The sequence below is a fragment of the Anas acuta genome, chromosome 10 (genome assembly GCF_963932015.1).
Source record: "Anas acuta chromosome 10, bAnaAcu1.1, whole genome shotgun sequence".
Taxonomy (NCBI): domain Eukaryota; kingdom Metazoa; phylum Chordata; class Aves; order Anseriformes; family Anatidae; genus Anas; species Anas acuta.
This window is the reverse complement of record NC_088988.1, coordinates 19,868,557-19,891,508: the sequence shown is the minus strand read 5'-3', so window position 1 is coordinate 19,891,508 and position 22,952 is coordinate 19,868,557. Positions and strand designations below refer to the sequence as shown.

The following is a 22,952-nucleotide window of genomic DNA, read 5'->3' as shown; positions in this document are numbered from 1 at the left end:
TGTATTAAAGGTTATATACCGCAATTTATGATTGGGTACTATCACAATACTGTATGTTAATGTAATCAGTATTTTCATTTCATGAATTCATTTGAAGCATGACACTGCAAGGGTATTCTTACATACATTGAAGACACAATTACTAAGTAGTTCAACAATTCTCCTTTAAGTGGGATTTTTTTTTTTTATCTGATAAATTTTTAACACAATAAAACCACTCCTAGTTTTGTGTGTGTGTTTTAATTTGCCACCTTTTAAAGTGTTTAGACACTTGGAATACCTAGCAAACTGAATTAATCCACAAATATTTACAAGAAAAATCCATTTAATTTTTTCTATACTAACTACCACAGGGACCATTGTAATGAAAAATTTCCCATCTTAAAGAATTAACGCGATTACTAATATAGAGAAAAAATATAATTTATATCATCACAAACACGTAAAAGATATAATCCCATATTCACAAAAAGAATCTTTATTCCCTCTTTGAATTCTGAGACAATACAGTCTTGCCTTAAGGAGAACAGAAATATCATGAAGTACCTTAAGCAAGATAATTGTAAGAGAAAAAACTACAATTGCATTATTGTTGTGCTAAACTGTGACATACTTAAAAAGCTAATTTCTTTTATTATAATGGAATTTGGTGTGTGTATCCTTTAATCTACTTCAGTATTTCTTCACATTTTACACACAAACACATGTGTAAAGTGTTTCCCCATTATCAGTATTACCTGGTTTAACAAACTGCAACGAATTTAAAACAATTAAAAATACACTAGAGAATTCCATAAAGTTCACTAGATTTCTTTTTAACAGATTTCTTAACTAGATTTCTTTTTTGGAGGTAACTGAACATCTAGAGATGTCACAAAAACGTGCAAAAAATGTGAGATTTATGCAACTTAGATATTATTCAAGGAGATATGATCAATATTTTATGAAAAAGTAACATTTGACGTGACTGTCCCAAATTTTACCAAATACATTTCAACCAATCACAATGCTGAACAGCTTGCATCTAAATCAAAAGCTACACAAACAAAAATATATCCCCAAAATAGGGCTTTCTACAGCTGTGGCAGTTAAAGTGCACTTACTTTCAAAATTCAGTACAGTCACCCTTCAATTTTTCCTTTCAATCAAATAAATTTTAACCAATAAATTTATCTGCTGTGCCTGGGCATTTCTCTGTTTCACAGAAGCAAACATTTGTTCCACTCGTTCTCCTTTAAAAAGTGAATTTAACAAAACTACTAAGACAAAAAGGATGACCTAATTAGCACTATTTAAAGCTTTTATATATAGCACGCTCCTAGTGCTGCCCCTAACTTCCAAGGCTTTCTTCATACTCAGTCCTATCAGTTGATTTATCTGGCACGTCCTATTACTGCTTAGGCATGCAAACTCATTTTGTGCATTTTCATATTTACCTAACATCTACGCAAGGAGTCAACCTGTAAAGAAACTTTTCTGTGAACCTCAATTAAATTAACTGTTAAGTCAGGGGTGGCCTCGACCAGACCATCTGCTGGTCACTGAAGGTCTTCACTGGGTAGACCCATGGAAAACCAGTCAAGGACAACAAAGAAAATCCCCAGAACCGGCAAGAAGTTAGCTACGAGTTAGAAGTCTACCTAACAGCCAGTCTCACTAGTAAAATTAAGTCCTGAATACATGCTCCCCTACTCTTCTTACCACACCAGGTGTGCTAAGCAATTAAAATGCCTTTTATTTCCTTACAACTCTTAATTTCTGTGCAAGCACTGAGTTATTACTGCTACACTAATTAAGTTCATTCTGGTTATCAGAACAGATTTGACCAGCTAGTTATGAAAAAGCACCCAATTAAATATAGTAATACTGGGTATTGGGGCCTGGGCCTGAACATCGAAGCCTTCCCACACACACGGGCCATAAGCACAGCCCAGCTGCACTGCCTCAGGCCCTGCTGACAGCCGCATGGGGTGCCGGGGACTGCGCTCAGTGCCACCCCTTCGACCCAGCACACCCTACTCACAAAACTCTTCTCCAGAAGAAGATTGTGCACTAAAAATCATATCGCATTGTCTCAGGGTAATGATGGTGTTAAACATACATCACCTTACAAAGCCGATGTGCATACAGAATGCCAGTGAAAGCAGAAGTGACACATATTAAAATATCTACAGTCCACTATACAAGAGACCTTAAACACCTATGAAGCACTGGTCTCTCATATTTGTGCCACAAGTGGAACACATACATTTTTTTTTTCTAATTTTAATAAACAAATAAAATCTCCAATATCTCTAATTCACCAATATTTAATGTGGAATGGCTTTGTAAAGAAGAAAACCATCTGTGAAAGAAATACATACTCTTTTCAGAATCATATGTACTAATATGACTTTTATCATTCAAAACTGAGAATAGTCTTTTAAATAAAAAGTTTTTAGTTAATATCAGTGTTTTGGAGCCTCCCACTGGCAGCCATCACACAGCTGAAGTGAACTATCAGCTAAATGCAAGGTTTATATCCAGGCAGCAGTGACTATTTTGCTTTAAAAGAAATGAGTATTTCTGAGTTCATATTTTAAATGCAATTTAAAAGATCATAAAGGAAAAGAACCCAGCATTTACTGTGTGTCTCCCAGCAGACTACTTAATGTTCAAACATCTACTATGCAAAGGTCAAATGATTTCACTGAATGTAACTGTGACAAAAATATTCTGCAGTACTGAAAAAAAAAAAAAAAAAAAAGATGATCAAGGAGAGAGATATGGACCTGAGATCTTGCAATACTCACAATAAATAATGTATATTCAGTTCAATAAGAAATAAAATTGAAAAGTAATGTCAGGAGAATGAGATTAAGATAATAGGTAAAACACAAATTACATACTTCTGTATACTTTGGTAAGCTTCATAAAGGTATATTTTAAAGTAATACAGCAAATTATTTTTCATAAAAAACTTTTCTTACACAAATATTGTTTGCATAGAATTGAAAAAAATGTATTCAAGACAGGGAACCCCTGATATACTCTGCTGCAAGCAGCAATGTGGATAGCTGAACTTATAAACAAAAATCCAAAGTAAACACTTATGCTGGTTGTAACATACGGAGGAGTAAAGCTGCAGGAAGCATTCATTCAGGAATGAGACAGATTACAGGTAAAATTGATGTGAAAAAAATATTTACTCAAATGCTTATCTGAAACAAACAGCAAAGGCTAATAGGCATAAATTTATTTTCCATTTGACTGTGCTTTCCCTTCCTTGGCATTTCTATCAAATATTTTAGTCTCTCATTCTTTCTCATATAAAGAAGTCAGGAAGCGTGCTGTGCACAAGGCTTGCTGGGGGTCCTGGTTTTCCAGAGCCAAGATCCCAGCAACAAATAAAAAGAGTTGGAAACAAACAAACAAAATTGCCTGTCTGCCTCTATGATCCTCATCTGCTGCTGTACAGGAACTTGGTGGCCCCCAATGCACTTGGATATAGGGAGATCCAGTTGATCTCTCCATGACAGTAGACATACCAAGGGTAGACAGCAGGAATGCAGCTAAGCAGCAAATCCAGAAAACCAAGCAAGGAAAAAAAAAAAAGGAATAAAGTATTTAAGAGGTAAAAGAAAGCTGGAAAATAATACAGCCAGACAAAAAAAAAAAAAAAAAAAAAAAAAAAAAAAACAGGACAAGGCAGCAAAGAAATAAGATAAGAGACAAGGGAACAGAACATGGGGAATAAGGTAACTAAGAGCAAAAATACATTGCAGTGTCTGCTTTCTGGAATACAATACAGTATTTCTCAAATTAAACGAGTGACAGTTTTTTTGCCTGTTCTGTTGTTTTGTTTTGCTTTTGCTTATAATAAACAAATCTTGGCTGACCGTGTAATCTGATCTAACATCAAAACCTGCATTTTGGTAACTCAAGCAACTGTAGCATGTTAAAAAAAAAAAAAGAGAGAGAAAACAGGAATAAAGCTCTAACTAGATGTTTAAAAAAATCATACATTTGATAAAATAACAAGTAAAGATGGAAAATCAAGTGCTAAAAATTGATATTACAGTCTAATGATATTTCTGTTCGCTAGCACACAAAAAAAGTGAATGGTGTAAATGCTACTGATTTTATATATTAATAAAAAGATACATAATATTGACTAATAAATTATGTTCAGAAGCATACATACGTTTTTTTCTGTGCTCAACTAGCTCAACAGCCTGCTTCGCTGAGCATTTTGAAAACCAGTTGTCCCCAAGCAGAACAGTAACCTCATTGGTGTGGACAAGTTTTCCTGGCATGAAGGCAAGAGGACCAAAAGGTACCTGTCAAAGGCACAGAAAACCAGTGTTGAAAATTGCTGATGAAAATAAACCTACTCATTCATCTCCTAGGTCAAAAAAAAAAAAAAAAGTAAAATACAGAGTTAAATAAAATTCTACACCAGTTATTTAATATTAAAACATTCAAACATATTCAAATGACCAAGCCCACTTGAATTTAGTATTTTAGTTACAAAACCAGAAAAGTAGAATGTAAGTAGAAAACTTGTGTTGTGACATGAAACTACAGTACAACTGAAAAATCGTAAGGAAAGCAAATTAACTTTATCCTAACATGTAAGCTGTTCAGGTGAGTTTAGTTTTTGTTATTCACAGACTACATTCATTTCCCAGTAAAAGCAAGTTTAGCTTTGCTGACATTTTTAACATTCTTAAATAGGTTCCCTAATTTCGAAATTCTTGACAAGGTATTCTTAAATGGACAACTCAAATATGAATTGCTTTTTTCAGTATATGCCTTGCTAAGAATAAGTGCTTAAAAACCTCAGTGTAAGTTCGGGGGACTACCAGCAGGACCACAGTGCTGAACCTCGCTCTGTTTTGTCCTTCACCAGTACACAGACCTCAGGCAATGTCCCACCAACTAATGTCCATCCTCCCATGACTGCAGGCGCAGGAAGCAATATTTAACACAGATCACAGCTTATGGGACACTGCTTTTTATGATTTAAGACACCTTCTGCAGGCCACATTTGACACACCATTCAAGGGAAGCCCTATCACTTTTAGCCCTCTTGCACTGCTCCTGCACCAGCCCCTGCATTCGCACCCCAACTCGGAGCAGCAGCTGCCTACCTGGCTGCCTTTGGGCTTCAATCTCAAAGTCAGGAGACCAGAATTAAAATGGAGGGGGTGAAAAGCTAAGAACCTCAGCCAGCTCAAGCTTTCTTTCTTAAGATAAAAAGGTCCATCTCGGTCAGTTTGTACCAGTTCTTTCTATTTTATTCCTCTGCTGCCCCCCTCATTTCCTCAGGCTAACCATTTGCTTTCCCACCGCAGTTTTGCTGAACCAGTGCACCTGGCCTGGCAGACCTGCTTCCTTGGAAAGCGTCTTCTCCAGCGTCACCATCCAGGAGGTGCCTGTCAGTGCTTGAAGCAGCTCTGCAGCAGGCAGGATTCATGCCATGACTAAGCAGAATGGGCTTTTCCTACACATATACCCTTCCTGACTTGGTTTTCAAGAAGCAGGATGCACCATTTGCCTGTTCATTCTTTCCCCAAAATGATGAAAGCAAAATTGAAAACATATGAAAATATTTGGCAAACAGGATAGGAACTATTTATATACATTTAAAATAATAGATGTGAGTTGACAAGGCTGCTTTAACTAAGAATAAGCCATATCTATTTTTTTAGACAGTATTTTTTCTGTGCTTCAAAACAACACAACCTTTTTGTTTTACACCATGTGGCCACGCATATACACATGGTCACAGGCCTATGCACATAACATGTAGAGCTGAATCCTCAGCACTGGAGACAGAAACTTTCTCTTTTACTACCTGGGAATTGTGCTCCACTGCTGTCTTACTAACAGCTCAACTGTACATCAAGCCAGGCTGCCAGGTAAGAAAGCAGTTAGGTACATTGCACTGAAATTAGTTATTCAGTTATTTACAGTACAGCACTCCCCGCTACAAAGACCTACCTCAAAACAGACCTGGGAAGAGGGGAAAAAAAAAAAAAAAAGAAAAAAAGAGGAGAGAGAGGGTGGAGAGGGGGGAGAAGCCAAACTGACCAAAATTCTGGTGAGTGCAAGTCACAATGATAAAGTTTAAACAGGAAGCTGTACAGTTGTTACAGAACATTCGAAGCACAATAAAAGATCGCTATGTCAATGTGAAGATCAGTGAAACAAAAATTAGCAGCACCTTTTTATGTAAAAATCAATGTTCTGGGGCTTATTTCCATGAATCAGAAAATACTACGGCCACTTGCTTCAAAGGAAGTGACTAAGTACCATAATTCACTCATAATTATAGTTTTCTATACAATAGATTTACATATCAAATGTGTCAGGTTTTGTGTTAGCATTTATGTCATCTGTTCTCAGTTGTCAGTAACACTGTAATTTATAATAGATTTCAAAGAAAAGAAGAGAGAAACAAAAGCAAAGGTTTAACTATTATCATCATAAATGTACCATTATTGAGTATTATATGGCAACCTGAGTAACACCTCCCTGCAGATGCAGATACCTGAATTTCTGGAAGTTTTAGTCCATTATCTTATGTGATAATGTACATACAGTGTACATACCATGATATCATAGGACAGTTTATCAGGCAAAGTACGGAGTCGTTCCTGAAGAGCCTCATAATCACCCTCCACCTTCTTCCTGTTGATAAATTTAAGTTGATTCAATTTCTTATCTAAAGTGAAGAGTTAACATTTTTCATCTACTAATTCAACAACCCAAAAAATAACAAAAACCGAACTATTTTACTCTTAAACACATTGCTTGATAAATTAGTAAGTTATTTATAAAAAATTACATATAATAGCCAGGCTATTTTAGAATAATGTGTATTAAAATAGGGATATGATTATTTTAGCTTGTGAATGTCTCTGAATTTGTTTTTTTTTTTATGGTGCTAAGAATCAGTTCTTTCATTACGTTTTAGCATATCTCACTTCATGTTCAAGTTTAACAATTATACCACCATCAAGCTTTAGAAAAAGAACTGAAAATCCAGTTTATCTTCAGAAGAGGCAAATTCTTCAATGTATTACTTGTAATACAGGATTCAAGACCTTGGTTTGGGCTGATAAAATGGACAAAATTTTAACTGTTTCTGATTTTCACATCTACTTTCTGGGCCTACTAAGAGTCAACAGTCCTGAAAGATCACTTGACCACTCTGTTTCTGTCCCGTCTTCCAAACCTGACAAACAACACAGGTGTGGAGCATTCCTTCTATTGTTTTTCATAAGCCACGTGTTGCTTTACAAGACAGAAATGGCTTAATGAACTTGGATCAATTATCCCCATGACAGATACCTGACTTTGCAGGATACAGCATTTTAATTGCTATGGGAATTTTCCTTTGTGTGCAAAACAAACAAGTGTACTCACTCTAAAAAGCCTTTTTTTCTTAAGAAATTCTTAAACACTTAAATTCTGCTGAGAAGTCTTTTTAATGGACAACTGCCGTTCTGAAGAGATCAGAAATCAGCTCCTACACGAAGTATCTAACATATAAATGTCAGGTTTGATGACATTGTTTACTTGTACTTCAAAATAGTAAACATCCTATGTATGGTAGTAAATTTTGCAATAGAAGGCAACTGAAAGCACGGAGCAGCATACTTCACAATGCTGACCCAGGATGCAAATTACAGGTTTTCTGAGGATGATTCAAGAAAGCAATCTATAAATGTGCTGAAAAATGAATGTCATAGTTGGTAACACAACTCTCAAAATATTATCATTGATTTTTCTTAGATTCATAAGCAGAGTAAAATCTTTTTCAGTATTCATTATGAAAAATTATCTGCTACTCCTCTGTTTGTCTCATTTTCTTCCATAGCTGAACTTTGCTGTAATTACACTACTTTACACATGGAGTTCTTCATATTTTAAGTTGCTGAACTGGTCACGAACCAAGAACTTAGACCACTTGGACGTTAAAACTGTATTCCATACAACTAATTTACAAAAGATGCTTGCTACTTCTTTGGTTTGATGCCAATTTTTCCAATGCACCCAGCAAGTTTCTTTGTCCACTGCCCTCATTACGGTGACAACATAATTCACTTCCTTTAAAGAGGAAGGCCCAACTCATGAATCTCAACAAAGCTCACAAGATGTTTTGGAGAAAGCAATATAATGACAATTTGGTATCAGTAACAACTACTTAATGACATTTACAAAATGCAGCCTTTGACTTGCAGAGATCTGTGTTTTCAGAGAACAGGACAATGCTGCAGACTACTCACTTGAAAACCAAGCGACCCCCAAACTGAAGGCCTTGACCTCACTTCAGTGGAAGAGGACTCCACAGGAAAAGAATGGTATTAGGGGGAAAAAAAAAAAAAAAGATCCCACTCATAGGAGGATTAAGTACACCCATTATTTCATTGCTCAAACCTGACATTTCTTCATCAACCGGAAAGATTCTGCCTTTAAGGTCTGACTGCTGCCCGTTACTGAATAATCTGATCCGGGTACAGCAGAAATAACTTGCTTCAGATAGAGCAGGGTTTTATTGCCCTGATCCACCACATCTTCTACACCAATGGTAGCTGGAAGCAGACTCCCCAGAGTGATGATCCATGGGGCAAGATGAGGGAAAGAACATTTAGGAAAGAGCAGAATATGTTTCTGCACTCAGTGGGAGAACCGCCTCTGACCGGTCAGACCTCTACCACAGCACTCTCTAAGTGTTGGACCACCACAATAAAGAAAATGAAAACATATCCATTTCGTGAGCTGACATGGAAGAATGTTACTCAAGGAAGGAAGCAGACCTTTCCCTTCATCTAGAGCATGTGTGCCGATGGTGTGCTTGGTCACCATGTGCAGCGAGGGAGAGGGAACATGGAGAACGGGCACTAGGCTCCAGCTATGAGCATGTATCTAGAAAGGGAAATACCACGTCTAATCCCAGACCCATTATCAGATTCATGGCTTTGAAAATATACTTCAAGATGTGCACTAAAAAATGAAAAAGAAAATAATTTAATGGAAATATATTGAAGTTGGGCATTTTAAAACCCTATTGTTATTCACCCAATTCTATTTAACATTCTTCTGTGTCACTGACTACTTAAAGGTCTTTTATGAACAAATTATTCAAGAGAGCAAGAGCACTCAGCTCTTGCACAATCAGGATCTAAATTTTGAATAGGTTTTCTTAGAGTAAAAACTGTATGGATGCTCTATAAACCGCTTTTCTACATAAAAATCAAATCAGTAAGTTAGGTTTTCCTTATGATATTCTGTGCCGAAATCCCCCAGATTCATAGGATCATGGCCAGAGTTTGCTCAAAACCCAATAGAGAAGCAACCCCTCTTCCCAACGTCTACCCTCCTACCCCATTCTACAAACCCCAGCCAATTTCCCAAACTTCTAAAAAAATCTGTTCCAATTTTAAGACTGTCAATTGGTTTATTTCTGAAAAAAAAATATATATATGTCTCTGTGAAAGAATGTACATGCAGAACTTCACACTGTACCAAATTGGCATGGACACTGCAGAAACTCCCCCAAAAGTATGTGCATTATGGAAATTCTGACTGACTTAACTACAGCAGCACCAGTAGGCACTTCAATAATATTTCCCTTATTGAAAATTAATGCAGTCTCTGAATTTTAAACATAAATGAAACATATTAGTTTTAGATTATTTTTGCAAGCCGATAATCATCATATTAAATTCTGACGTGTATAGATTGTCTTGATTTTTTTCCTCTTATCCAGTGCTTGCAGCCCTTGTGCATTTAAACTAAAAACATTTGATACACACTAAATATAAATTATTTGCTTGGAGATCTTTCAGGCATGAAGAAAAAGCCTCTTAAAATAAATTTAAAATATTATATGCTTGATGGTGTATAACCAAAGGTTTAATCTCGCCACTAAAGGGGCAGTTGCTGTGATTCTGCAATAACCCTGCAGACAATAATCAAGACAGCTCCTGTTGCTCTCTCAGTAAAATCATGGTAAACACAGCATGGATATATTGTAATTTGATATCTGTAAGATCAACTCTTATATCTCACAGTAACTCATAATATGTCATTCACCATTAAATGTACATTTTCCTCAGATGCCATAGAAAACCATTATTTACTAAGCATGTTTTCTATTAACCATAGATTGCCAACACAGAAAAAAGTACCCAGAGATTTATTTTATTTATTTTTTTACATAACGAATCATTTCTTTCTAAGCATAACAAACTATGCTTTATGAGATGGTTTATTGGGGGGGGGGGGGTAAACAAAGAAACATTACTTTCACATTTTTGTTTAGTGTTTTTTTCCCCAAAAATGTGCTACAACAATTTCCCTACTTGCTCATAGTTAAAGAGAAAACAAGAATAATTGATTCTACTCTGTGAATACCTGTCCACGTATCAGGCCAATTCAGCATTCATCCCACAAGATTACTTGGGGAAATATGGTGAATGAGATGGGTATTTACCATACACTAAGGTTCAGTCTATTTGTGACTTACAGCAATGGCATCAGCGGCAAATACAAACATCTCAGAGAGAGCATATTGCAATAATTCTGAGCTACCTCCCGTCCCCAAAACATACCTGTTCAATCTGGCTGTCATTAGAAGAGGCAGTAGTACAGTAAGTTTACTAGAATACAACTAGGTTACTGATCAGTATTTTAGGCATGTAATCAAACATTTTTGACTTACCAGTGCTGGATTTTTTCTTGGCAGCTAGTGACCACCTGTCATTAAAACAGATAACTGTTCATGAAAAAAACAAGGCTAAGCACACAGCTGCAATGTCAATGTATCAGAAACTAGAACAGTCACTTTACAGATTTGGTAGTGTCTCTATATACATTTTTATTTGTCAGTGCAAAGGCTTGTGAATGGTAGTTACTAAGCTGCACACTTTATCACACACTAATGCAGACTGACAACCACTGAAAAAATTACAGTTTTCAATTCATATTTTGGTACAATACCTGCTCCATAACTATTAAGTGACATGATATAAGGTAAGCAGTATTTTGTGCGATCTGCAGATCTATTTTCAGTGTTACATGCTTGCAGAATGAGAAAACAATATAAATTATAACATGTCATCAATATAATTTCCATACTTATTCACTAAAAAAAAAAAAAAAGAACCCCACAACACCAAAAACATTTTTCCTTTATCAGTACATCAACAAATGTTTCCACTGGCAGTTCTAATTTGAAAATGCACAAAATAATTTTGTGAGCGTTTAAACAAAAAGGATATTTGACCATTATAAACTGTTGACTTCCATTCTTTTCTGTCAAGATCAAAAAAGTAGTTTTAATCTGAATATTTCACTTATTTCTTCATACTGTAGACCTTCCCAAGAGGTTGAAAATAATTTACAAAATAAAGTATATTGTTAAAAGGTAATACTTTTTTCTTTTTTAACCATATTTTTTTGCCACAGCAAACAACCAAGATGCTGAAACCTGTGCCCTTCTCTTCTATAATTATGTGCAAATTTTGCCTTTCAAAACATATTCTGATCTCTGAATAATGGTTACCAAAAATATAACACAAACAATTTCATTCAATTATATGAAATGCAGTGAAGCCATGAGGCAATTAAATATGTCTAAACATCTTCACATTTTTTAAATTTTTTTTTTATTTATTTATTTTTACAATTTTTTTTCCTGTAGCCAAAATAATGCTAACATTTGAAAGCAATGAGAAAATTTGCAGAGAAAACAATAACATACATTCAGCTACCACTGAAATCACTGGAGCAGATAATTTTTTTTTTTCCCCAAACAACAGAATGAAAGAATTTTTTTTTAGTTAGCATATGTGCAGCTATTGCAGAACAGATCTCAGACCCTGCACTTTGTACTTATATAGGAGTAAAACAAAAACAAACAAACAAAAAAATGGGGCTGCTTTGTGAGCTAGTAATTCTTTAAATGGAGTAAAGTACTTAAATGAAAAGGATCAGCTGTACATTTGTAGTTAGGCTGTTTCATAATCCATCAGGAAATTCAGCCAGGTAGCTTGCCTTGCTTACGCCAAGTTTAAATTTATCATCTGCTTTAAACTCTTATAAATCAAATTCCTAGCAAGTATTTTCCTTAATGTGCAAATTAAACATTTTTAATGTTAAGACTAAATATACAGACTTCTGCAAGCTAATTCACGCTATCAACGTTAAACCCATTTCAAGAGCAAAGTTTCCCACAAGGTGTAAATCATATGAGCGCAACTACATTTCCTAACAATGCAAGCACACAATGGAGAGCAACACTACCAAGTCAGAGGATATCCCATCAGCACATTTCACTCTTTCAGATTTGGTACTGATTGTAAAGTACACAACATAAGCATATAAAAATGTTTATGAAATCCTTTAAGAAAGTTCCAGTTTAATTGCCCCATTAAAGATGAAGATGGAAAAGACAGGAAGCTTTCCATTCCCAATACATGACTTTCCATGCATGAAGCAAGCTAAAAGCACAAAAAGAAAAGCCTTGCAAACCGTAAGAGCAGCATGTTCATTAACCTCTACATGATAATCCTTTCGTAGCTGCATATTAACTAGTTACATATTCATAATCATTTACATTATTTAGAGGACCTTCTATGAAAATTTCCAGGCTATATCCATTAGCTACGATGTTAAAGGTTACAGAACATAGTCTACTTAATGTTTCCTGGAAGCTTTTTTAATTGGTAAATATGTAAATTGGGCACATATGCTTTTATGTTTTTTAAAAATAGTCCATCTTCAAAACAGCATAGGGGCATATGCTGTTTCCAGTGCCCTTTATCCCTCAAAAAAAAAAAAAAGCAAAGAAAAAAAGAAAATCAATAACACCAATCAATTTTAATTTAATTCTTCTTCTTTGATATAATCTCTCTTGAAGGGATACTAAAGGGTGGAACCAACAACAAACCTTTTCATTTCAGCGGCCAGAATAAAATGAGACCTTTTATAGAAGCGCTAAAATATACGGCCTTGAAAATGTTTTAGACTTAACTTCTGATAATGAATTCTATTTAAAAAATATATATATTGAAAAACAGAAGGAGCTCAATTATGCATATGTCCCTTATTAGGTCAGTCGCACTGTTTGGATAACAACTGGTCTTATTATAGCAAAGAAACAAATAGATAAATGTATAAACAAATCTTTGATTCTTTGCCTTTAATCAAACACAGGAAAATCATTAGTCTATCTTCCCCACATAATTTATATTTGGAATTACAATTAAAGAATGAAAACTTCTCCCAGGGTAAATAAAATAAATCACCTTTTCGTTTGTTCATTTAGGTTCAATTTGTCTGGGCACCAGTGCCACCAACTCTGCACTGCTTCTACGACACTAGAGTGGAAGTGGTATCAATAAAATCTGAATTCTTACCTTTTAGTCACAGCAATATATGAATGTGTGAACACGCAGCGTTATCGGTGGCTTATCTGCATGCTATAATATTTATTGAACTACTCTTGCAGCAAATCTAACATGAGGTAATCACGTGTCTGGTTATTAAAACAGGGCCCACTGTTGGAAAACACATTCCACAACTTCACAAGAAAACAAATAAGCAGGTATCTGGTTTCCTTCCTTTCCCCCACCAGCAGTTTGTTACAATCCAGCACTTCCCAAGCCCCTGCTCAGAGAGCACCACAGCTGCAAGGGCAGCTCTGCATGCCTGGTGCCCATGGCATAATGCCTTCAGCTGCAAATCCGATGGTAAAGCGCATGATGTGTTGGCTCTGCTCTCCTTGCTGCTACACATGGGGTTACTGAGAGGGAGGTGTACATCACTGCTTTTAGGGAAGCTTGCGTCTGGGTCTTACATGTGCTGTCAGAGCAGGGCGGGAGAAGCAGCTTTAGAGCTGCACATCAGCTCCCAGGTAGCCCCATTCCCACTGGGCAGCTGGTCGGCTAATGAGTCAAAACCACCCCAAACAACGCATACCATACAGCCACAGACACTGTCAGGCTGCCCGAGGGAAGAAAATCCCTTTTCTCCAGTGCACTTTCCTTCCGGTCTATTTATATTCTACTTTCTCCAGGATCTTCCATATGAAGAGCTCAAAACCTTTTCCATGAATTAAGGTGTACAGCACTCAGGAAAGTGCTGCTCTGACTTTACAGGCTGAGTGACTTCACCAGGAAGGCTGCCCAGAAGCAGAGCTGGAACCAGATGCCAGAGCCCCTGACTCAGCAGCCAGGCACTGCAGCCACTGGCACTGCCACGCTGGGAAGGAAGATGCATAGGACGGATGCTGTAGCATGAAGCTGATTCTCACCTGTATGTGTCCACGGGTCTCTGCTTTATTCCCCATTACTGTATGCATATTTGCTGCTTCTCCTCAGCAGGCCCACACCCTCATGTAAAAGGGTACCTTCTTTTTACCTCATTTTTTTTCTTACCTGTTGCTTCTGCATGTGCTCCTGTAACTAACACAATTCTCTGTGGTGCTTCTGCTTACCCAGGCAGTGCACAGAAAGTTTTGGAGCAGAGCAGAGCAGACCTATTTTATTTTATTCAGCTAGTTCCCTAAAGTGGAGTGCATGAACCCAAATGTCTCTCTGAACTAAGCCGCAAGGCACTGCCTACAAAGGTGGTGGGTTTAACACACTGAGGGCAATTCTTACCTCTCTCTCTTCTATTGTGAACAGCACTAAGGCAAGCTGCCATGGTTTTATTTCATTTATGTCTCAGCTTGTGAAAAGTGCTGTACCCAACTCACACTTACATCCAAGTCCCAAGAACTAGACTGTTATTTCCAGGATGAAAGCTAATTTCAATGGAAGATGAAAACAAAAATTCCCCATCAGGTTAGGAATAATTCCGAAACAAACAAGTTACCTCCACACTTTGGGCCCGAATCTCGAAATACACACAACAAAGTTTCTACTTTAACAGTGAGTTAGGCATCTAAAAGGCCAAACGTGCTGTTTCCATTTGCATACTTGTATGTGTTTTACTTCAAAGCTGTGGTTCTCAATCTGGTTGGTCTTTGGAAATTAGAAGCTAGGGAAATAGATCTAATCCCAGCTCTGATTTCTTCTATATGGCCTGGAGCAAATCACAACCTCTCAGTCTACATTTCTTCATCTGCAAAATGGGGATAATAGTATTAACCTACCCACCTCAGAGTGTTTAATGATGATTAATTAATGTGAGAAAAGCACTCTAAAGATGTAAGAGCACTATATAAGTGATAAAGCATTATTTACCACTTGAAAAGTAATCTGAATAAAATCAGATATGCAAGTAATTTGTTTACATGTAGCAATAATATAATTTGTGACTATTTAATCTTGAATTAGTCTCACTTTAAACATCCCTTTCAATCACATTTCCAGTTACTTAGGGAAAATGGCAGTATGGAATACTTTTTGTGGAGGCAGAGCAAGTAATGAGATGGTAATTAAAGTAAGGGTCTAATAAAATCTAAAACCAACGATTTGCCTTCAGGAGAATGTCCCTGCCATTTGGGACTGTGTAAAGATCGCAGCGTCGACCTTGGTTCTGCTGCTCAGAACCTTCTGCAAACTACAGCGAAAGCATATGCTGGTCTTCTGCAATGCAGTTCCATGTTTACAAGGCTCATGATAAATCCAAGGTAATTTCCTCTACTGACCTAATTCAGATGACTCTCCTGATTTTAACTGCTTAACCTTGTACACTCAAGTATTTACTTCAGTTGATATATCCACATGAGCCACCTCCATCTATAAATGTTTGCAGTATCAAGACCCACTCTGCATCATACGCATAAGATTTCTGTCACACCCCAAAACCAGAAAAATAAAATTAAACTTATTGATGAAATAACATAACCAGTTCACAACATGACTTTACATTACAGAAGAACACTAATGGGTGGTCAAACATTTATTAATGTCTTGGTAACAAGGATGTAACAAGCCACATGCAAAATAAACATTTAAAAATTTTCATGTATTTTCATTTTTTCCTCTAGGAAACCACACAGTAGTTGCCTAAAACACAGCAGTCACTGATGGAGAAAGACAGAATTAACTTTTGCACAATTGTTTTTCCTAGAGCCCCATTTTCAATCAAAAAATGAAATAAAACTATTAAAAGTTCTTCAGTCTGTTGGCACACTATATGATCTAAAAGGAAAGGAAGACGGCATTTCTAAGCTTTCATATTCATTTATTAAATCATATTACTGAAAAACACTACATTTCAACAAATTATTAACATAAGTTCCCCTTCGGGTGGAAATTTATGCCTTTTCAAGAAATGTATTTGGGAGAAATACTGAAGGAAGGGAGAAATGAATTTGAATCATGGCAACCATTTCTTTCTAAAAGAAAAAATCTTCCCATTTAAAAATATTATCACAGATTTTACTTATCTGTACAAGAAAACAAGTGGAGATCTAGTGTTTTTGTATTAATTGTGCACACAATTGGCTCTCACATGTTTACAGTGAGATTAGTATGTAACTATAATTTACCAATACACTGAAACTAACGTAGTACTAAAATGACTGTTGTGAACTTAAGAATTCTACCTGAACCATCTAGGAATTATAAAGCAGACAGAAAAATGCCTCATCTCTCCTTTGCCAGCAGTGAAGTTCTGTCCTCTCAAGACTATTTTATGTTGCAATCCCTGCTGTGGCTGTAGGTCACGTAGACAAACGACTTGCAGTTACTTTTCAGTAACTCTACACGCGCGTACCAAAGCGTGGCTGCCCGCTCCACTGAGCCAGCCAAGCAGGCAGTGCTGTGTTACGTGAGGTGGCACCCTTCTTCCCCACATCCAGCTACAAGCTCTCAGCACCCATTTTGCTGTTTCAGATCCTTTTGTCAGTCATTTCAACTCTCAAACACAGCAAATGGAGCGTTTCTGCTAGCTGAGTGAGTTAAATGAGCTCTGAGCCAACAGAACTGGTGCAAGCAAGGAACAAAGTGGAGCAAGGTCTTGTCCTTCCCTGGCAGCAAGGCAGTGGCTGTGTCACGTAACTTCATCTTGAGACAAAGCTAAGGAGCTCATAACTTAATATTTTAGGTTCTTTCAGGTAAACATAATCATGTGGCTATACCATACCCATGCCAGCTCACATACCAAGACAGCAGTAGACACGGGCATGAAACTCCCACAATCTAACCTACCAAACGTCTCAGGCAGGTTTGGCAAGCTTTGATGTAGCCTATGGTGCAACAACTATGCTGCTAGCAATGCCCAAATTAACTAGCTTAAACTGCCTCACAGACATACCTTCAGGCTGTGGTTCAACACTCGGCCCCAGACCTGAGCAAACCAGCCATCAGCCCCTGCCTGTCTCCTCATCCTTCCAACCCCGGCACAATCTGCTGGCACACATCTGTGATGCTGCACTTTCAACCAGATTAGGGAACCACTCTGGCTGAAAAATAATCCAGGGGAAAGAAAAAAGAAAGAAAAAAAAAATCAACAACAAAGCTTGTTTTTAAGCTGGACCAACCCAGGTCACTAAGCAGTGTCACAGAAGTGACACTCCAGAAGTGCTCAAAGGCACAAACAAGCGACCACAACAAAAGCTAAAATTAAAAATCTTTCACCAGGTTACTCATCTGCTTCCTGGATAACTCACATTATCATAAATTAAATTTTCGATCAGGCATCTGTGACTGTTGCTCAGAACTGCTCTGACTTGGTACAAGCACGGCTGTGGCTCCAAGGGGCAACCCAGTTTCACCCACTGCTGGTGCAGCACCTTCCCAGCCACATTCATGCTGGCATTTGGCACTGCTGTCCTGGATTCCACTTACCCCAAAGCAACCTGACCACAAGTGCTGATACAAAGGTGGTGGAGGGATTCACCTTTTTATGGCAGCCAGTTCTTCAGTCTGTTTACACTGATAGTGAAACAGAAGCCTTCGTGTTAACTCATTTCACAATTCTTGTCACTATGTAAACTACTGGGTACTTAATTCAATATTAATAACAGCAAAGACAAATATTGCTACTCTGGAAGACTCCACAACATAGACTAAGAAAGTAAAAGGGATGATCAGTTTCGTAGGAAGCAATTGTCCAGGTTTATTTTAAATAGAATATGGCAAATGAAGCTTCAGACGGGACCTTTTAAACAGTATGTTGAACAAAGCTTCAGACATTATGTCAGTTTTTCTCAAACAGTGTGCAAAATGAAGCCCTACCACCCTGGTGTCTTGTACCCAGGCCTTCTCTAAATTCTGCTAACTTGAATGCAGGCTTGAAAAAGTGCAATGCCCTGGGAGACGCTACACTGGAAGGCACACCGACTGACTCATCTTCTGAGTCCGCAGGCAAACAGCTTCAGGTTTCCAGTGACTCCTGCAGCAGTGGGAAGTGTACAAGACTGTGCTCAATTTCACTGCTCCCTTTCAGGCTGCACAAACAGCCTTAGCACTGCCAAGTTGTTGATTTTGTGGCATAGATATTACTTGAAAAAGACTTGAAAACAGAAGCAGCTAGCCACGTAAGTAAATCATATAAGAAGGAAAAACAAAATAAAAGAGCATTAAGTTTAGGATTCTGCGATTTGTTACCACGTAACCGCCTACAAGTTGTTTCACTGTTAATAAACTGCAAGTACCCTTGCAGTATCTTGAGCACGATTTAGAAATTAAAGACCATACAGCCTCCACCAATCAAATTCATAAAAATTAAGTCAGTCATAATGCACAGTGGCTACCAAGTTACAGTTAGTTATGGTAATAACTATGCTAAATCTAATTGTGCTTTGTTGTCACGATGAGTGACAGGAGAGCCACTTCCTTCTCCTAATTTTCCTAAAAGGAAAATAAAAAAGTGTGTTTGTCAGGGCAAGTGAAAAAAAAAAAAAAATCCTATTACCAGATAACACTGGAATCCATCAGACTCTCCATGACTGTGTTTGCACTCTACAAATGTCTCCTGGGTCTAATTGGTTCTGTAATGCCTCCCATTACATGTATCTTCATTGCATTGCTTGGAAGCTATAGAACACGTGAGCCCACTGTAAATCCAGTCTTCAGAAGTGTTACCAAATCACACCAATCCGACTTGTCAACTTCCTATCAGCTAGTAATCCCAACCCATTTGATCACAGGAATAAATATATATCAAATATTATGTTTAAGTGCAGTCTCTATAGAATGAGAATCCACCTATATAAATATTAATTTCATAATTCCTGTACTAACTTGCAACAGATTTAACACAGTATTTTTAGCTAACATATATTGCTTTTGCAAGTAATCCAAGATACATATAACATATTCTTCCAGAAATATTCAAAACTGTACGCAGGCACTGTGTTTCCAATGATGGTCTTTATCATGAAAATTACTAGATATTCTTCTGTAATTTATCCCCAAGATGCACATTCTTAGTCATGTTTTTATACAAAGTGCCCTTAGTGGAAGCACTGAAAATTGCTTTTAACAGTTTGCTCTTACTATCACTACAAATTAACAAGATGAAATCTGTCCAACAGGCAAGCAGTCCTAAACAAGAATTAAAATTACTTTTCACCAGGGGTCATAAACCTGGAAGTTGCAGCCTCAATCAGATTAAAGATAGAAAGTCACGAACATCCTGTTCTTTTAATATTTTTAAACAGGAAGGAGGCCTCAGTTTGGGTGTTCTCCACAGCAGCCCTTTAGCACTTAAAATCTCAAAACTCGTAGCTAAACCAGGGTTATGCCTGAATGGTAAAATAATCAACAGTGATTCAAACATTATCTTTAATTCTGCAGACAGACAATGCTGTGTTTCACTACCATACTAAAAGTTGCCTTCAGACTAATGGGAATAAATGGGTTTCTTTATACTTAATCAAGTGTCACTAGGACAGCACAGTATCACTCTGATTAAAAGAAATATATGTGCCCGCTTAAACACCAGCACATACAGATAATAGTTCTACATAATTGTACTATTCGTTATGATGCTGGTACTATGATTACTAGCTTACCACAGTACTGAATAACAACATCTCCCTCTCTATCTCTCTTTGTGGTAAGACCAAAACATGAGTCTTCAAATTCAGCAACTTTGTGAGAAAAATACGAATATCTGCAAAGAAGCAGCTGAAACTAAAAGACCTCCTCCATCTTAAAATACAGTATTTTCATAATTGAAAATACTGTTGTAAACCAATTATATGTATTCATTGCATAGAGGGAAAGTCTACTATATCTTCATCATGACACTTCATTGTAACCAAGATATGTAGTTCTTTAGTATAATTTCATATTGAAGCTGAAGTGATCAATTTTTTTAGCCAATTTGCAGAAATTATGTAAAGTTTCCTTATGATAAAATATAATTTTGTTACATCAGCCTATCAGAGGCTTAATTAATGGTCTCCTGGGCCTCTTTTGCACTGGAGCAGATCAGTTTAAGGCTCTTAAACTTGCTTACAGGGGGGTCTTACCATGAACTGGGAATAATTCCACATGGTTATGACAGACATCCACTTACACATTAGGCCTGCCTGACAACAATGTACCAGATAAATTATCCTTCACCAAGTTCTGCCACCCTGAAAGCGAGCAGGCAGGCTGCTATCGCTGATTACCACCAGCCTAACAGGTTGCTGTCCGTGCAGACTGGGCTCCGCAGGGTGTTCCAGCAGATCCTTACTGCTCACCCACATGAGCGCTCAGTCGGTTACGCAGATCTTCTAGCAAGAGCCTGGTGTGCTACTCACAAGCGGGCACCGTTTGTGGCCAACGCGCCAGGCGAGTGACGCGACTTACAGCAGGCCCGCGTTATTCCATTTCCTGAACTACAACAGGTGCCAACGCAACGCACGCTGGAAGAAGTCCCGAACTGAGAAGCTCCGCTGCGCACCACAGGAACACCTTGAAACGTTTTTTAACGTATACAAAAACCAAGCAGCATGGGGACCGTGGGCAAACGCGCGTTCGTGGCTCTAACACGCTGAGTGGGGCCCCGGGTGCCGGCTGAGCCCCCCCAGCCCCGGCTCCCCCCGCTGCCTCCCCGCCCCCCCCCCAGCCCGCCTGAGGGGCTCCATGTTTAGGGCCCGGGCCGCCCCCCCTGCCGTGACGTCACCGCCGTCACGTGCCCACCCGCCGCGGGCAGGCCCGGCTCTGCCGCCCCGGTGTCCCCCGCCCCCCCCCCCTCCTCCGCCCCCTCCCGGGGCCCGGTCCCCCCGCCCCTGGGCCCCCCGCCCGGCCCGGCCCGGCCCGGCCCCGCCGTTACCTTCTGCTGCTCCTGGCGGAGGCGGCCGACCAGCGCGGGGCTGAGCGGCGAGGCGCCGCCGGGGCCCTCCATGGCCCTCGGGCCGGCAGCCCGCGAGGGTGCCGCGGGGGACGGAGGACCGGGGGAGGGGGGGTGTTGGTGCGGCCGGGCCGCGCCGCGCCGCGCGGGGCCCGATCTCCTCAGCAGGGCGAATGAGTCCTATAGAAATGTTTGTGCAGGGCGAAGCGCCGGGTCCACAGCCTCATCCACGCGGGGGCCGCCGCCGCCGCCTGGGCCCGGGGCGCCGCTGCCGGGGGAAGCATCTCACACTCGCATTCTGGGCCGCGCCGCCGCCGCCGCCGCCGCCTGGGCCCGGCTCCCGCTGCGCCGGCGGGCCGGGAGAGCGCCAGCAGCTCGGTGCCGGCCGCCGCCTGCCGCCTGCCCGCCTGCCTGCTGCACTCTGGGTAGCCAGCCAGCCGCCAGCGCCCGCGGGAGGCACCCGGCTGCGAGCCGCGAGAGGCGGGCGCTCCACACCCACCCCCGGCCCGGCTCGGCACGGCCCGGCCGCGCAGCGCGCCCCGATGCCCCCGTGTCAGCGCCGGGAGGCCGCCCCCACCCCCCGGGGCTCCGCCACCACGGCGCGCTGAGGGGCAGGTGCCCTCGGTCGCAGCGCAGGCCCAGAGCTCGTAGGCCTCAGGTTGAGAAAATCGAAGCTGGTCTATGAGGCGTTTTCCGTCTGAGGCGTTTCGGCGGATCTGCAACAGTATCGTACACGCCTAGGCACGCATAAACACAGAACTGTGTGTCTTCTGTAGAACGGAGGTTATGCCACAGCAACTAATCTCAAAGTGCCCCTTCTCGCAAATTCACAATGTGGGAACTTCCACGACCTGCAGGATGGCAAAATACTTTTAAAGATTCACTAAAATCAGTGCAGCACTCGGGCTTCCCGACACTGAGCGGTTACACATGGCAAGCTAGTGGTGGATGGCCACTCCGAGTGCCACGCAGTAACCTACATGCTGTACATTCATTACCTAATTTCATGAAGGGTATTAGGCACGTCCCAAGTAACGGTGGCAGCGGAATGCAGCCATACCTTAAAGCTGCACGCTACAGCAGCCAGTGTGCCCGATCACAGTGCAGCCAAAGAGCTGAGTAGCTTTGAGGGGAACTTGACTGACTGCCACAAAAGGAGCTAGCAGTATGTTTTAACTTTCACACTCTGAACACCATGTAAGTGGGTTCAGTTACACAAAGGCCTTTAATTTACTGCTGCACCTTTCCCTTGAGTGAATACGGAGTTGTAAACGCCCAGTGTATACGTTCATCAGTAGAGTAGGGGTGCTTCAGTTGTCCCCTCTCCCTACCAGATGCTGGCAGCTTTGTCATAGGATGGTGGTAGAAAGACACATCTGTCCTACGTGTACATCAGGGGTTTGTCTCTCCTGCAAAGGAAACAAGACTTCCTTTCCGTGAGCAGAACTAACTTTGTATACACCACAAAACAACTATTTATGTTATATACAAGACATAACTATGTGCTGTGCACTTTTCTAAACCCAGGTTCCCATCCCCCTTAAAGAGCTTGTTAAAGCTCCACAGATGAGGAATTTAGAAACAATTTTCAAAGCATGGTTACTCAAGCTGGAAGATAGCTTTTAGCCAGACTTTAATACAGCTTCCAATACTGCAAATAAAAATTTGCAACTGCAGCTGGGTAGTTTGGTTTATGAAATAACTACATCCATAAT

The 22,952-nt window shown here is 39.6% G+C and overlaps 1 protein-coding gene across 2 annotated transcripts in view; it reads right to left on the bottom strand.

Moving 5' to 3' along the window:
• Positions 1-21,821, bottom strand: part of URI1 (URI1 prefoldin like chaperone) — a 42,968-nt gene extending 21,147 nt beyond the window's left edge. The window contains exons 1-4 of one of the 2 annotated variants that reach the window (XM_068693082.1): positions 21,220-21,821; positions 10,715-10,749; positions 6,597-6,675; positions 4,184-4,319 (exon numbers count right to left, since the gene is read on the bottom strand). In XM_068693082.1, coding sequence (XP_068549183.1) covers positions 4,184-4,319; positions 6,597-6,675; positions 10,715-10,749; positions 21,220-21,291 — 322 coding nt within the window. In that variant the 5' untranslated portion in view covers positions 21,292-21,821. The remainder of the gene's footprint in view (positions 1-4,183; positions 4,320-6,596; positions 6,676-10,714; positions 10,750-21,219) is intronic. The other variant, XM_068693081.1, reaches the window with a different exon arrangement.
• Between the last annotated feature and the right edge of the window lie 1,131 nt (positions 21,822-22,952).